Source organism: Phalacrocorax aristotelis, chromosome 3 (assembly GCF_949628215.1).
Source record: "Phalacrocorax aristotelis chromosome 3, bGulAri2.1, whole genome shotgun sequence".
Classification (NCBI taxonomy): Eukaryota; Metazoa; Chordata; class Aves; order Suliformes; family Phalacrocoracidae; genus Phalacrocorax; species Phalacrocorax aristotelis.
The window spans coordinates 37,148,278-37,163,461 of NC_134278.1; the positions used below are offsets into that span (position 1 = coordinate 37,148,278).

The following is a 15,184-nucleotide window of genomic DNA, read 5'->3' on the forward strand; positions in this document are numbered from 1 at the left end:
TCTCTGTCATTCACATTAAACTGGTGGCCTGACTGCTGGCAATACTTTGTCTGCAAGCGTCTAAACAAAGAGAGTGTTGATGGGTATCACGCATTTGCAGTGTTTTCAACATTTTATGTTTGATGTATTTAGTACTTTTTAAGCAAATTCTCTCTCCCAATAAAGCAACTGTCTTGTAGTTAGCGTGACTACCCATACACACAGCATTTCTAAATGGAATTACACATCGTTGTTTTCTCTCCACCGTAACATTATCTTACCATTTTCAGTATTGGTCAGCACCACAGGTGTAATGCAGGTCACGGACAACAAGCAGCAGGCCTACTTTTACTGCTTGCTTCAAACAATCTATTGTTTCATATTTATACATTCTTAAAATGTTTTCTTTGCTTAGCCATACTACAAGTACTACTCCAAAATTCAAGCTTACATTTAAAATGGTTACTGATTACTTGACAAAAAAATACCGCCCCCCAAATCCCTTTTACTCCCACAGGAAACCATGTTTTCTCCTGAATTAGTGTTAACAGATATTTATATTAGAGGACTCCATATTTCAGAAACCAGTTATTTAATGTTCAATATTCTTTTCAGCGGATGAAGAGGTAGGTAGATTTCCACACAAGAAAAAAAAAAAAACACCAAAACAACTTGTAACAGACAGTTAAATCAAGTAATGTCTGAAAAGTCAAACACTGTTCTGACAGCACATAAACATAATGTGTCTGAAGATACTCTCCAAGGAGGACAAGAAAAGTTGCACATTCTGATTAGATAATATGGCATAATTTGAAATTTAATAATTTTCTGGAAAGAAAACACAAGTATCCAAACGCTACTTCCTTCCCCTCCCTCCCCCAAAGAAATGTGGGTGTCAACAGAACTGCCTGTATCAATGGTAGTATTAACTTTTGGACTGCTAAACATGGAATCAACTGCAATTCTTCCTTACATTCACCAACACCAGCAGTCTACAAGTTTACACAGAGACCATATGCATGATAATTACATAATTACAATAGAAATTCAACTTTAGTGTTGTTCTTAAAACAATCTTCATAAATAATGAAAATATCTGTGTTCTAGCTCTTCGGTAACCTAAGGTTAATTGGTACAGATAGTGGTTTTTTTCTTCCTTTTACAAACCAAACTGGAGGTTCCTCACTGCCAACAATGGTTAAGGCCTGGATCAAGTTACTCTCCTTTTGCTTTTCCCTTTTTCTGCTTTTTTCCATTTTCCGCCACTGCATTATTTTCTGGTTTGCTTACTCCATTTGCAACAGCACCATTTGCTATTTTGCCATTCTTTAGAGATTCCTTGGGCAGCTTATATGTCCGATAGTAGAAGTTACCAAACAGGAAAATGAAGGTGACAGCATAGAAAATTACACCCCAGTGCATCCATTTAGGGAAAGGACAATCGATATAAATAGACAAGGCTGTGTGGCCAATAGTCACATGGAACTGCACCTGAAACACAGAAAATATAGAATCAAAAAGGTCTGGATATATTCTGTAGGTCTGATTGAATTAAGTTTTAAAAACTGCTAAATTGGGAGGCAGTAGGGAAGCTGTATTTGGTTGTCGTATCACGCATCCACACGTATGCTTGACCAGGGATATCAAATTTATTGCAGTACCTGGCGCCGGTTTTCAGAAATAGAAAAATGAGCAGACATTAGAAGATTTGGATTTTCTCTACCTTTTGAGCAGGTCTTTGCAATTCAGTTGAAACAACCAGTAAAGTGGTATTAGACTTTACTCACACAGCTATTATCTATGCTGCATATTTTTTGAGAGATGAAATAAATACTTCCATCTCCGGGAAGCATTCTAACTTGAGCTGTATCAGAGAGCTAAGAACTTTTGGACGGAGCAGCATCTGTTCAAAGGTGCTGCAAATGCGAATCCACTCCGAGGCAATACCTTCCAAGATAAAGGGAGAAATTTTACTTACCAATTGCAATATGGTCAAGTATCGTTTCCACCACAGGTATTTCTGAAATTTAGGGCCACAGGCAGCTAATCCGTAATACATGTACATAATGACATGAATAAACGCATTCATCTGAGCTCCAAAAAAAGCTGTCCAGGAACAGAAAGGAAGATTGTAATATAATTTCAACAACAACAAAAAAAGTCGTCTCTTCCAGGATTTTTCATGATAGTTAAAATTATAAAGCACAGGACATGCCAGGCTTCCACTTTTGAAATATTCAATAGTACTGTATAGACCTGACTGCCAACATGTGCTGACACAAATAGCTGTTCAATGCAAGTAGTACGTCACATCTGTCACGGAACTACTTATGGAAAAGCTTTTCATAAGATTTTTGTTGAACAGACATAAATCACACAGATTCCACAATAGTTGTAGTGTAAGTGCAATTGTTTTGCAAAATGGGTTATTAAAACCGGTATTTGACAACATAAAGGATAAAGTATCAGGTTCTGAACTTAAATCTTTCCAACTATATTTAAATAAACAAGGTTCACTTTTCTGCAAGAAGTCAAGAAACTCACGTGGAAGTCTGATGAAAGAGGCCAAAATACTGTACAAAGCAAAACTTCATTTGTGGTTATAAGATGTTTAAGGGCATTGCCAAGTGAGTTTGTCTAAACTGCTCATCTTTAGTTTCCTTATTTATGAGGTAAAATATGCAGCATTCTTAAATATATAAACGTATAGTATAGCATTTTCCAGAATGATCCATGCTGGAAACAATTACAACAGTTCTCATTTGCATTGAGATCTATTCGCTCTATCAAGATTAGCAGCCATTTAACAGAAACATATCTCGTTAAGGTTTTCTTACACTGCTGCCAGAGAGGCTCAAAAAGGCTCTAATGTACAAGATTAGGGCAATACAGGCAATAGCTGCTGACATCAAACAGCTCAGATGCCCATGTGGTCTAGACCCACTTGGTTATAATAGGGTCTAGTTTCTAACAGATCTGTCTATGTAAGCGCTGTGCTATCAACTAGAACAGAAAAGAACATAGTTCTATCCATATTTATCCAGTAGTTCTACATAAATGCAGAACAGCAACTATTGCTTTTCCTTTTGCAGGGGCTAGAAACTAAGAGGTAGTGCAAGAACACAAAAACTTGAAATAAATTTGGCAATAGTTGCAACGGTTGTATTGAAAACTGCAGATATTTAACATGAAAAATCTGAAAAAGCAACAAGGGAGAGAGCATTTTGAGATATGCAGGGAATTTCTAAGTAAGACTACATGTAGTCTTACTGCATCCAGTCTCCAATAAGTTTATTTTGTGGGTGCAGTAGCCAATAAAGATCATGAAATGTCTGGTTGAGTAGCCGCATCCTGAGGATTACTTGGGAGAAATTAAAGGATAGTCACAGATACTAATTTTAAATATTTCTCTTTTTGAATATAGAGTAACCACTCAGTACAAGGTATACGTAGTAAATGAGAGCATAAAAGCCCCATGCATTAAGTTGTAGTGTGGTTTGACAAAAAAAAAAACAAACCCCAAATCCTAGTTTGGTCTGGTGTTTACTATGTTATTTTCAGTGTCTTAAGCCTACAAAAGCACATTACAAACAAAACAGGGTATTTTCCCCAAACCCTCCGCTCTGTAGAGCTTATAATCTGAGAGAGACAAATCAAAACAACAGGAAAAAGGGTACAATGCAGGAAAGAGAGGATGTTACAAGTGCAGTGGAATAAAATTCTTTGATGGGGGCTTTAGAAAGGAAGCAAAGAACAAAAAAGGCTGATAATGAATTATAGACTTGCGTCATTAAGAATAAGTTTTAAAAGTTAATCAACAGATTTATGGGCTCACCTTCAAGGGAAGGTTTCAGAATTTTATACATGCCTCTTTATAAAAAAGAAAGCAAACCTCAAACTCAGATATAATGCCAAAATAACGTTTCTATTAACTTCATCACATTTGCACACAGATTGTGGCCCATAATTAGATTTTGCAGTTCTCTGTATCTGCAAAAATTAAAGTTAGGCAAGACATATTCATCTTCCTATTTCATACAGAAGAAGGATAATTTTGAATACAGAACTTCAGGCTTGCAACTGATGCCCATGAGGAAAACGAAGTTTTGCAATTCATTCGATTATTGCCCTGTTATCTTTTCCTCCCCCACGTTTCCCACAGAGGAAGACTCTACACATTAAAGCTACTTACATTAAAGCTACTACACTGCTCCATTGCTATTTTAAAGTCTTGTATATTATATTGTTAAGTGTACGAAAACTTTTTTCCATTGATCCCAAACAATAATAATTCTCCCTTATATCCAGTCAAAAGGGTATGGGAGGAAGTGAGCTCACCTTGTCCACCTGCAACCCACTTAATACCAATCCACCATAAGGTGAACATGGTGAAATGGTGATAGACATGAAGGAAACTAATTTGGTTAAATTTCTTCCTCAGGATGAAGAATACTGTATCCAAATATTCAATTCCTTTAGAGACATAATACCACCATAAAGCAGCAGCTATCTGCAATGAAAAAAAAGACAACACAGAAGTTTTAGTGATTCCAAGTTGAACGGAATAAAGTTCTCTTCGCTTATCTGCTGCAAGAGAAGGACACCTCTTCCTTCTCCAAATCCTGGTAAATGTTGAGGTGGAGTTACCAAACCTCTGACGGTATGAGCACAACAGGGAAAACAATAGTCCATTCATCTAGTCTGGACATAGAAGTATTATTCTGAGTCTACTGCTCACAAATCACAACCGTAAAAAAGAGATAACATAATTAAAAGCTTTGCCATCTCTAAACAGTTTACCAGTTAAACATAGGGAGTTCGTGTCCTCATTCTCTATCCTAAGCTTTGTGGGAGAAGACTATCACAGGGCTTCCCTTACTAATGAGGCAACACTCTGATGTGGTCAGAATAACGAGGCAGAAACATTATGATAAAATGAAGGTGCAAAGGTTGAAACCTTATATAAAAGTCTTTCAGTACCACAGGCATATGAGTGGGAAGATACCAAGTAACTCTTACAAGCCAAGTGTGGTACAGATTTCACATCCCTTAGGGCAATATTCCCCTCAGCTTCTTCTGGCCTGCTCAGTACCCTGCCTCTGGAAACCAGCGTTGCTCCAGTGGCTCTGTGCCACTCAGAGAATAGAAGAAACCAGACCACAGGAGCAATACAAGCTGCAGAGACATAACCCAGCTACCCAACAGGGCAGTGCTACACACCCGAAGCTCTTTTTTGAATCCATGCATTACAGTGGATCTTGCCCAAGATGCAACATGAATAAGGCTTCCTGCTGAAACTAGGATATTGTTGTAGCAGATAAAACCCAGAAGGTCTGCTAATTTGCTAATACTATGATATGGAGTATGGTGGTGGTGGGGACTCCCTTTCAGATCCCAAAGCATAGCAACAAGTCTAGTTCCTGGCATCATAAGTCATCTAGCTCGTTATGCAAGGGTGGGACCAGAACATATCCCAGATGGTGACTCACAGAGAGAATGAAAAAAAGAGTTGGAAATGGCACCACCAGCAAGAAGAACAGGCAATGTCACAACACACCTATCTGTAAGTTCACCTGGTCTTTCAGGACTCATCTGATGGCAAATCAGAGTTTCTTACCTTAACATGGTGTGAAATAATCCCACCACCTCCTCAGTCCCCAGGGGAGACAGAAAAGAAAAAGTTAAGACAGCAGTAGCTTCGCTTCCCAAATACACACGTACTGTTAGGCAAGTGGGAGAAAGGGGGATCGGGAGAACGAGCAGTACAGAGCAACGATACAGCCCTGCATGGTGTTTTCCTCCACCGTTCCAAACTAGTGGGAAAGGAACACATCTCTCCTCAGAATAAGCTTGTCACAGCCATAATTGGACTGGTGAACATTTTAGGAGAGATTACAGCAGAAGCAAAAAAGCAGCATGGGAGCTGAAGAGTGCCGCAGATCTGCATTGCAGACTCTGCAGTTTCCCACAGGGACTGCACAACTTACTGTTGCCAAACTGCGGACTTCTATGTATCCATTAATGAATACCCTTCTCACTCTCTGGACATGATTTAGCCTACTGCAGGTAAGAAGAGGAGGCAGATTTTTTTAGTTTTATATAAAAAGATACTAGTATTTGTCAAAGTCGGAGAGAGGCTTAATGAGAGAAAAGTTACTCCCACAGATCTTGGAGCTCCCAGACACACAGGCAAGATGCAAGAGCCATTAAAAAATATATATACATGTATAAAAAAAAAATTTATATATATAATGTTGCTTAATATCCAGTACAGTTCTGCCTCTGGGACAGGTAGTCAGGTTTTTAATAACACCCACATCAAGCCTTTGTCTCACACCCATAGATTAGCATAACAGTCCAGCATCTTTTACAGATGTTTGCTAAAGCTGCATCTCTTAAATAAATTAAGATAAGCACCTTTTCATCTCATGAGTTAACAATAAACATTTTGGACTATATCCATAAAATGGCAAGCCAGCACTACAATACCTAAGCTCTTTGGAGGTCCTTCCTTCCGAGAAACTTTTAAAGAATCAATAGGTCAGTTACAAGCAAACTGCCATAAGATCTCTTATAAAGTTGATGCGCATTTTGCTAAAGAAACAGTGGAAAAATAAGCCAAATAGCCAATAAGCAAATAGCCAATTTACTGTATGACACAGAGCTAAATGTAAGCAGAAAAAATCCATTAAAAATTTTTGTTTTATGCCCAAGATGCCACAGGTTCACTATATGCTCTTGGACAAGTCATTTAACACACCTCATTCCTCTTCTTTTGACTTCCACCTGCCTTGCACAGAAAGCAATTACAGCCTGTGGATCAAAGTCAGCTGAACTTTTCATCAAAATGCTTCCCATCACTTAAGAACAAAACCAGCCTCCATTTCTTTGCAGGATTGTACCTGCTGATTTTTGTGTTCCCGTAGATTTTTTTTTGCCTGACAGCTCTTTTGCTCTCTTCCTATCACTGAATTTTACTACCATTTATTCTCAAACCTGACAGGTTTCATGTACTGATGATCTATTTCAGTGCTCCCAATAACTTATGCAGGTGTTCTGATCATTAGTTTATAGATACAGAAAAAAAATAAAACTGATGTTAAGTCATTTGCCCAAGGCCACGCATGCAATCAATGACAGAAGGTAGAAATGAAGTAGAGCAATACACCAATATGTAAGCTATGTCAGAAGCAGATGGCTACTGTTAAACTTCTTCCGCAAAGCATCAGAAGTTAGGACCTAACCTGTAGCCTTTCTTTGGACACAACATGAAAGGAAGATTTAGTTAAAAGAAAATATGCATTAAAAAGGCATATTCCTGAAATAATTAGTACTAGTCACAACCATACCTTTTCTGGCAATTTTCATACGTGCTGATTTAAGTCTGTTAAAACACCAGATGGCACAGAAAGATTACACTACAGCCTAGGATTAAAGGGGTCAACAAGAGGTCCGATCCCATGACCTCTTCCTGCTGCGTGGTTTTTGAACACAGGGCTGTTTTAACATGGGACTCCATTCCTGCACCATCCTTCATCATTTCAGGTTGGAGACAATTATCCAGTAGGGTGTTGGAAGGGACAGGTACTACTTCCAAGGTAGTATGGAAAATTGAAGGTTTTTTTTAAACAGAACTGTTTTCCCCTGCTTCAGTTATAGAATTTTGCTTACAGGACCATGAAAAGTCTGTTTTGTTAGGTCAAGTTCCCATTTTATTATTATATTTATTATTATTATATTTATTATTATATTTATTACATAAGGGGAAACTAGTCAACCCGTAGACATAAATACAAACAATGCAGATTACAATTACAATACAGAAGACAACCATAGCTCACCTTTATGATTACTATCAGCACGCTTAAAACTAAGACCTAACTAATACACATAGCCCCAGATTCCTAATTCTCAGCTCTCTAGAAATGCTAATAAAATAGATGAACCTTGACCCGGGAAACAAGAACACACATGTAAGCAGAAGGGGAAAGTGACTACTCACAGACATTAACATGCCTTAAGTTAGACAGTATCAGGAAACAGTTCACTTCAAGTACTGGAGCTTCCCCAGGGGAGTACTATACAAAGCATGGATTTAACACCTCGGCCCTTTGCACTTACTATTTTGACTCCTAAGCTACAACCAAAAAAAGTTCTTCCAAGATGCAGCTTCAGCAGCTTCAGCAGCTTCAACATCCCTTATTGGGGATTTCTTCACCCTTTTCTTTCTTCTCTACTACAAACAGGGTTTTTTTTTATATATATATAACCAATTACAAAACACACTTCTCAACTTCCTGCCAGCAGTCAGTAAGGTTGCTACCTACTACACACAGAAGATAAGTCCTTTAGAAAGGAGTTTACTTCTGCAACCGTGGAGGCTAATTTCCTTCCCCTGCAACTGTGGAATCTAATTTCCATCCCTCCTTGCTCCAGTTGTCTGTTGCCTCTTGTAGAACAACAGCCAAGGGAGCCTGGATGAGATTAACGGGAATAGGTAGGTTCAAAACAGTAAGTAGGAGGACCAACTTCGTCATACTATGTGTAAACTAATTACAGGAATTGTCAGTGAAAGCCAGAAGCTTGATAAAGTTGAAGAAAGTGTACAGACAAATTCATGGAAGAATATCCCCTTAAAAACTGGCAAAACAAAGAGGTTATGTCTGACTTAGGCCCGTGAGCTGCAGATTGCTAGTGTTGCTTGATAATACAGAAGTGCCACCTTATGCCATTACACTGTTCCCTTGAAATCACCATTGGCTTACTGTCCTGAAACACAATGTGTGTTGGAGAGGAGAGTAAAGACATTCTCTGGCACCCAGGATAGCCAAACTTTTTTATTTTTTCTTTTTTGGACAATGTTTACCAGCTCTCTGTACTCCCTTGAGGAACAAAGGATGGTTTCTTGATCACTCATTTTCAGCAGCAGCTTTGGTCAAAAGGGGACACTACACGGCAACATCATAGTGGCACACTCCCAGTAAGATAGAAACAGGGCTTCTAAGTTTCCATTTAGACCACCACATGCAATTAGCTTCACATTTCTCAGTATTTGTTCCAGCTTTCTAAGCCCCACAATGAAGTAATGTATGAAGCTGTTGCTTTCCAGAGCATGTTCCGTAATGCTTTCCGGGCTCAGTGCTGCTTCCATTTGAGATAGTCCCAGTCTCCTTTATCCAACTAATACAGGACTGATTTACTCATTCTCTTACAAATAAAGTTATTGCATTTGTAATTAATGCTACTGTTGCAGTGCAGCATTCCTCTTCAGAGAAAACCCAGTGCCAACAGATACTAGATGTTTAGAATCAAGATCTATTAAAAGGGCATGAGAGATGTGATACAAGGTTTATCAATTCTAGACTCAAAATTGCAAAAAGCAGCCCACATTTACTTACATTTTCAAATTGTGTTGGCAGGTTTATATTAAGAAATATTTACCTAAATTGAGAAGTCATTCAAAAGAACTTCCAGATAATGATCAAGATAAGGGTCTTGGCTAAGAACATACTATACAGTTGCCACAACAACTTGAGAGAACTCAATTTTCCCTGCTTCCTCAACTCCCTCAGTTGCAAACTGAACATGTTACAACTTAAAACCTTAGAAACTTTATGCAAGTCCACAAGTTTGGAAAAAAAACTTGAAAGGTCAAGAAATCCAAAGAGTAGATATTCCTAGAGCAACCTTTCTTTTCTGGACATATCATATGCAAAAAAATCCTTTGTGCAGTTCATTTTGTCTTTATGTCATTGTATAATAATCCTTAGTTTGTTGTAATGACCAAAATGGAAGATAATTCTTTTCAGCAGGTCTGACCCCTGCATAGCCTCCCCGCAAAAAATGTACCTAAAAGTGAGGCTACAAAACACAATTTTTGTGTACTAAAAATCACTACCTCTTGTACTTAGCTATTATAAAAATTCCTTCAATATATGCCTCATTGTCATCCAGTGAGTACAAGGGCATTCTATCTTGCTTATCTATTGAGAAAAAAGAGCTGTCAAGCATTTGTTATTCTTGGCTAGATTTTGTTTTTAAAGAAAACTATTAACAGAAGTATTCTAGTCACTGAAATAGTGAGTGCACAGTATTGGCAAAGATGAAAGATAGATGACTACTCTAAGGCCAATAACAACCTACACACAGAGCTGTTCTGCAATATCAGCCATTATATACAAGGTGTAAGACACAAACCGATCCTCCTCACTACCACCCCTGCACAAGCTTTTGAGTAATACTACCCATGTCACCTTGTAGACAGATATTTTTCAAAATGCGTTATAAATATTAAATGTATTTAGACTATAACACACTTTCATTACATTTTCAGGAACACATTCTAATCTGTAGATGAAACTTGCAAGAACAGCTGATAGACTCTCAAGCGTCAGCTCTGCCGGAAGATAAGGTTTAGTACATGAGCTAATCAACAGTGTTACAGAAATTAACAAGCATCTGCACTTTGATTTTAATTTGAATGCTTTCCAAAAGATACGCATTTGAAATCTAAGCTTCTGCAATGAAACGTACCGATAATACACCTGCCAGAAGCCAGCAAGACCTCATGAAGCCAAACATGGGTAAAGGAAACAAAAAGTTGCCTCACCAGCATGAGTGAAGTGCAACCACAGCATATGCTGACAAATCTTACTTGCTTTAATCTAGCGAGAACATTACACCTTTGCTGTGGTTAACCTGGTATCATAAACTTCAGCAAGGTCTAGAACCAAAGCATGTATACAAGGTTTATCCTGGGTTGTACAACCACGGATGAAGCCAAGGATGGTATCTTTAAGACTACCCTTACTTGTAGCAGTCAGATGAAAGTTAATGCAAATACACTGATGCACTTTGATTAAACCTGCTATGTGCAGTGTAGTCAAACCTGAAGCCATCTGTGAGAATATAACGGGATACAACCATGGCTGACAGCACAACTTTGGAAACACTATTTGCAGACAAAAATTAAACCATCATGTAGTGCTATATATTACACACATTCATATACAAAAACAAAGAGAAGAAATACTCACCCTAACTTCATAAACATTATCTGAGTAATCCACAGTCTGGCAGACATAGCTGTACCCTCGAGCTCTTGAAGACAAAAACAGCTGAAAAATTTAAAGTCATACGTGAGGGGAAAGATGCTACATAAAACATGTTCATAACAATTATCAGCAAATTTCTTGCTACAAACTTACCTGAACAGAAACATTTACATTTAAAATATCCCTATCAGCCCTGACAACACTATTGAAGACAATATTTAGTTCTAACAACCTGTTGTTACAAAGTACCTATTTTTTTCTTGTAAATTAAAAAGAAAGTACTCATTTTTCCCTGCATGTATCTGCCAGACTATTAGAGCCCTGCACAAATTAGTAAGGATTCCAGTATGACCTTAAGTTATTCAAGCATGAGTATTCCCTCTGACAGCTCTAGCTTCAGATACAGAAAGTACCTAATTGCTTTCACTATGAATGACAGAAACGCTATTCCCGTGATGGATTAGAAAGGCCTTTCTCCAATAGACAAGGATAAAATAATTTGGATCTACTATTCTTAAAACAGTATACCAATCAAAATCCAGGGGAAAAAAACCCAAACACAGAAAACAAACAAAAAACTCAATAGCCAATGCTGAGCACCCATAAAACATACTGAGAGAAACTAGATGAAGAAGAGTTCCCCATTTAACGCCAACAGAAATAGCCTAAAGCACATGAAGTGCTCCTGTAGGGCCACTCCAGATAAAGCACATTGTTATAACCTGAACAGGAGAAGATAAACTTGACATTTGAGCAAGTTCCCACTGGAAAGAAGAACACTTGCCTAGAGCTGTACAATGTTCAAGTAATACTTCTAATGTTGACATTCACAGATGTTATGATCCAAGACTGTTTAAAGCCAGGCAATCCCACCCTCTTCAGCATTAAAAAAAGACAGCAGGGGAGCCAATGTAACCAGTAAATTGTGAGCTGTGAAAGTAAAGAAGGGTGATAGAAAAAGCTCTCCAAAATAAACACAGGTAGGCACTGACTATCCTTACCCCTAACCTCGCTTCCATCTTATTTAGACTGAACTTGAGTTTACTTCAGTGTCACAACTTGCATACACCCCTAGCAGTGCAGAGAGGTGCAGAGACAAGTGTTATTCAGACAAGATCAACATACAAACCCTTGTGAAACTCTGGACTTATTTGCTGCATATGTCTGTTAAAGAGGGAGGTGAAAGAACTATCTACAGAAACGATCCCAAGAAAGAAACTGAACTACTTCTGCATCATCCAAGCCCATTTACAAACAGCTGTAACACCACTACTCTCCAGTGTGGTCCAGGCATGAGCACCTTTGATAATATCAAAGAAGTGGAGGGAACAGTTTAGTCTGCACTGTTACAGAAACTGACCAATCCCTTCTGCAACCTACCAGGTAATTTGACCAAGGTTCATTTGGCAAAAGGCAGTAAATTGACTTCACCAGACTGCCTCAAAGTAGAACAAGATATTCAAGACTCTGTGGTGAAAAGGGGGCTACGTGTCTGGGTCTTCTGCATGTTCTAAGCAAAATCTGTTCCTAATTTGAATCTGACCTTGAGTCCAGCGTATGGGAATCTTGGACTAGACAACCTAGGAATGCTTTATGGACGTACCATTTTAACATAAGTTATCACAGAAGAACAATATAGCTTGCCATAAGGATGATTATTTAAATAACATTTAAAGGCATTTCACATTCCAAGTCTGTTCTCAGCAATACCTGGAAACTTTACAGCCATTCACAGATACAAACTGTGTACCATTTAACCATAACAATTACATTACTCATGCTAATTACCACAGTGGCACACTGGTATTGTAAACCTCATGCAGATTGAAGCAGGAGTTGCCTGGTTATAGGGAACCACTGAAACTCAAACACCTTCCTCCTATCGATCTCTAAGATCAAGAAAAGACACTTCCTGTAAATGTTGTATATCCATAGCCTTAACATCCATTGAATAACAACCTACCATTTGAATAGGAAACTAGAACCTCTGTCCATGTCTAAAATTATGAGCTTTCAGCCTATCAGCAGCAAATGCGTATTTGCAGTCTCATTCATTTTTATGTTAATTCAGTGATTTGGAAGTGCCATGCAAACATGTGTTATCCTATAAGCAACATAGGTTTGAAAATTAATGGACTACAAGTCTGGTATAATTCAGCTTATGGATAAACCAAACCAATTTAAAAGAATAAGTGAAAAAGACAGACATGGCAAAAACACTGCAGAATTCATTTCAGAGAAGTTTCAGTTGTAACCTGTCAAGATGATTGGATTTCATCCATTCCCACAACTATCCTTGGGTGTCAGTATTAAATTCTGTGGTACCTGTAGTACTTTATTACTTAATTGAATAGCACAACAAAACAATTCAGACAAAATGACGACTCAGGTGTGATGGCTAAAATTTTACTGAACCATGTCTTAAAAAAAAGGCTGAAATCAGTTAACAATTCTATTAAAGAAGCTATGGGGAAGGGTCAGTACGTAGATCATCACCAGATATGCCGTGCTTCCCTCACAAAAGCACAGAACAAACCAGCCAGAAAAAGAAGAGTTTGGCAATGCTGTAATTTTAACTGCTCTGTTCATTTTCATACTTTTGGAAACAGATTTTGCAAATTTACAATCCCAGGTCTTCCAGGAAGAAGACTCTCAATCCAAATGAGTCACAGCAGCATAAACTACTCCCTAGCATCAGCTATATTCTGGACAGCTATCCTTGAATAATGATTATCAAACTGTTAAAGTAATCCCACTTAGCTACTGCTAAAGAGCTGATCCACTGCATTGTTACTATTAATTTCCTCTGTACAGAAAACCTAACAAATGAGAAATGCAGCAACACTGAAATTTATTAAAATTAACACACTCAGAATGTTGCAAACCAAATATTAGAAGACTATATTTTTATTTTTATTTAAAGACACGGTCCACTTCATTTTTATTCTTATTCTTATTCTGAAAGATAAGTTACACAGAGATACTGTTCCTCACTACAGACAAGGGACATCTGAATTTCTTAAAAATAATAAACGCATTGAAGGCACCAACAAACAGTTCAATTTCCAACAAGGTACCTTCTGATGGCCTTTAGGATTATTAAAAAGAAAAACAATCAGTTACAAGTGTTAAATCTCTTCAGATTTTAGTTAATCTATCCAGTATTTACACAAACAAATCTAAAAAGAACCAGGAATAGCTAGCACACAAATTCTTTCTATAGACTCATTTAGTGAGTTTATTCTCAAACAGAATGTACCTAGCTCCAGAAATACTCACATCAAAGGCAAACTCAGCTTAAAAAGTCTGTGTAAAACATTCACCCTCAATAGACATCATGAATATGTAAGACTATTTTCATTTGACAATCTGAAGACACCCTCAGACTTAAATAGGAATTCCCTCCTGCAAGAGGGCATACACACCTCTTTGAAAATGAAGAAGTTGAGTAGAACCATTCCAAAGTTGTAAACAACCAACAGGAAACGTAACTGGAAGGGCTCTCTTGTCTTCATCCATTTGGGGCCCAGCCAGACAGTGAGGAGATAAATAGTGCTTATAGTCAGTGTTGGAAATGGAGACTGCATCAAGGGCCAGTCATCAACACGTTTGTCTGGGGGGGGTGAAGCAAACAGAAGGAGTCAACAAGGTCTGAACAGAATATATTCCATCATCATTTTAAGTATTATTCTCTCCTGGAATAGCTGCATCACATAGTAGAAACACAATACACTCATTCTTTCTAGGAAGGTTAAAGAAAAGAGTTTAAAAAAAAACCCACTATATCACATCACCTCACACAGATTCATCATGTCATGCAAGTTGTATTGTCCAGTTCTACAGTCCTAAACAATACAGCAAACAGAATCACGTGAGCCCGAACCCAAGCCGCTAATCCCTCCAAAACCTATTTTGTTTATGATGAACAGTGACTACAGTGGCAACATAACCAAATATTCAACACCACTGCAAATGAAAGATACAGAAATCTGGCAAAATACTGATAAAATTAATAGCTTTTATTAGTTTAAAATTAGGCACTAAAAAGCCTCCAATTAGTTTTATAAAGGTTGCATGATGCTAACCGAGTACCTTTGCTATTTGATGTAGGTCAGTCTCATATGTTTCTAGATAGAATACTAACAATGTTA

The 15,184-nt window shown here is 37.8% G+C and overlaps 1 protein-coding gene across 1 annotated transcript in view; it reads right to left on the minus strand.

The window, feature by feature from the left end:
• Positions 1-557: 557 nt before the first annotated feature.
• ELOVL4 (ELOVL fatty acid elongase 4) overlaps positions 558-15,184 on the minus strand; it is a 31,821-nt gene continuing 17,194 nt past the window's right edge. The window contains exons 2-6 of the mRNA XM_075087146.1: positions 14,459-14,646; positions 11,016-11,096; positions 4,318-4,489; positions 1,958-2,085; positions 558-1,470 (exon numbers count right to left, since the gene is read on the minus strand). Coding sequence (XP_074943247.1) covers positions 1,195-1,470; positions 1,958-2,085; positions 4,318-4,489; positions 11,016-11,096; positions 14,459-14,646 — 845 coding nt within the window. The 3' untranslated portion in view covers positions 558-1,194. The remainder of the gene's footprint in view (positions 1,471-1,957; positions 2,086-4,317; positions 4,490-11,015; positions 11,097-14,458; positions 14,647-15,184) is intronic.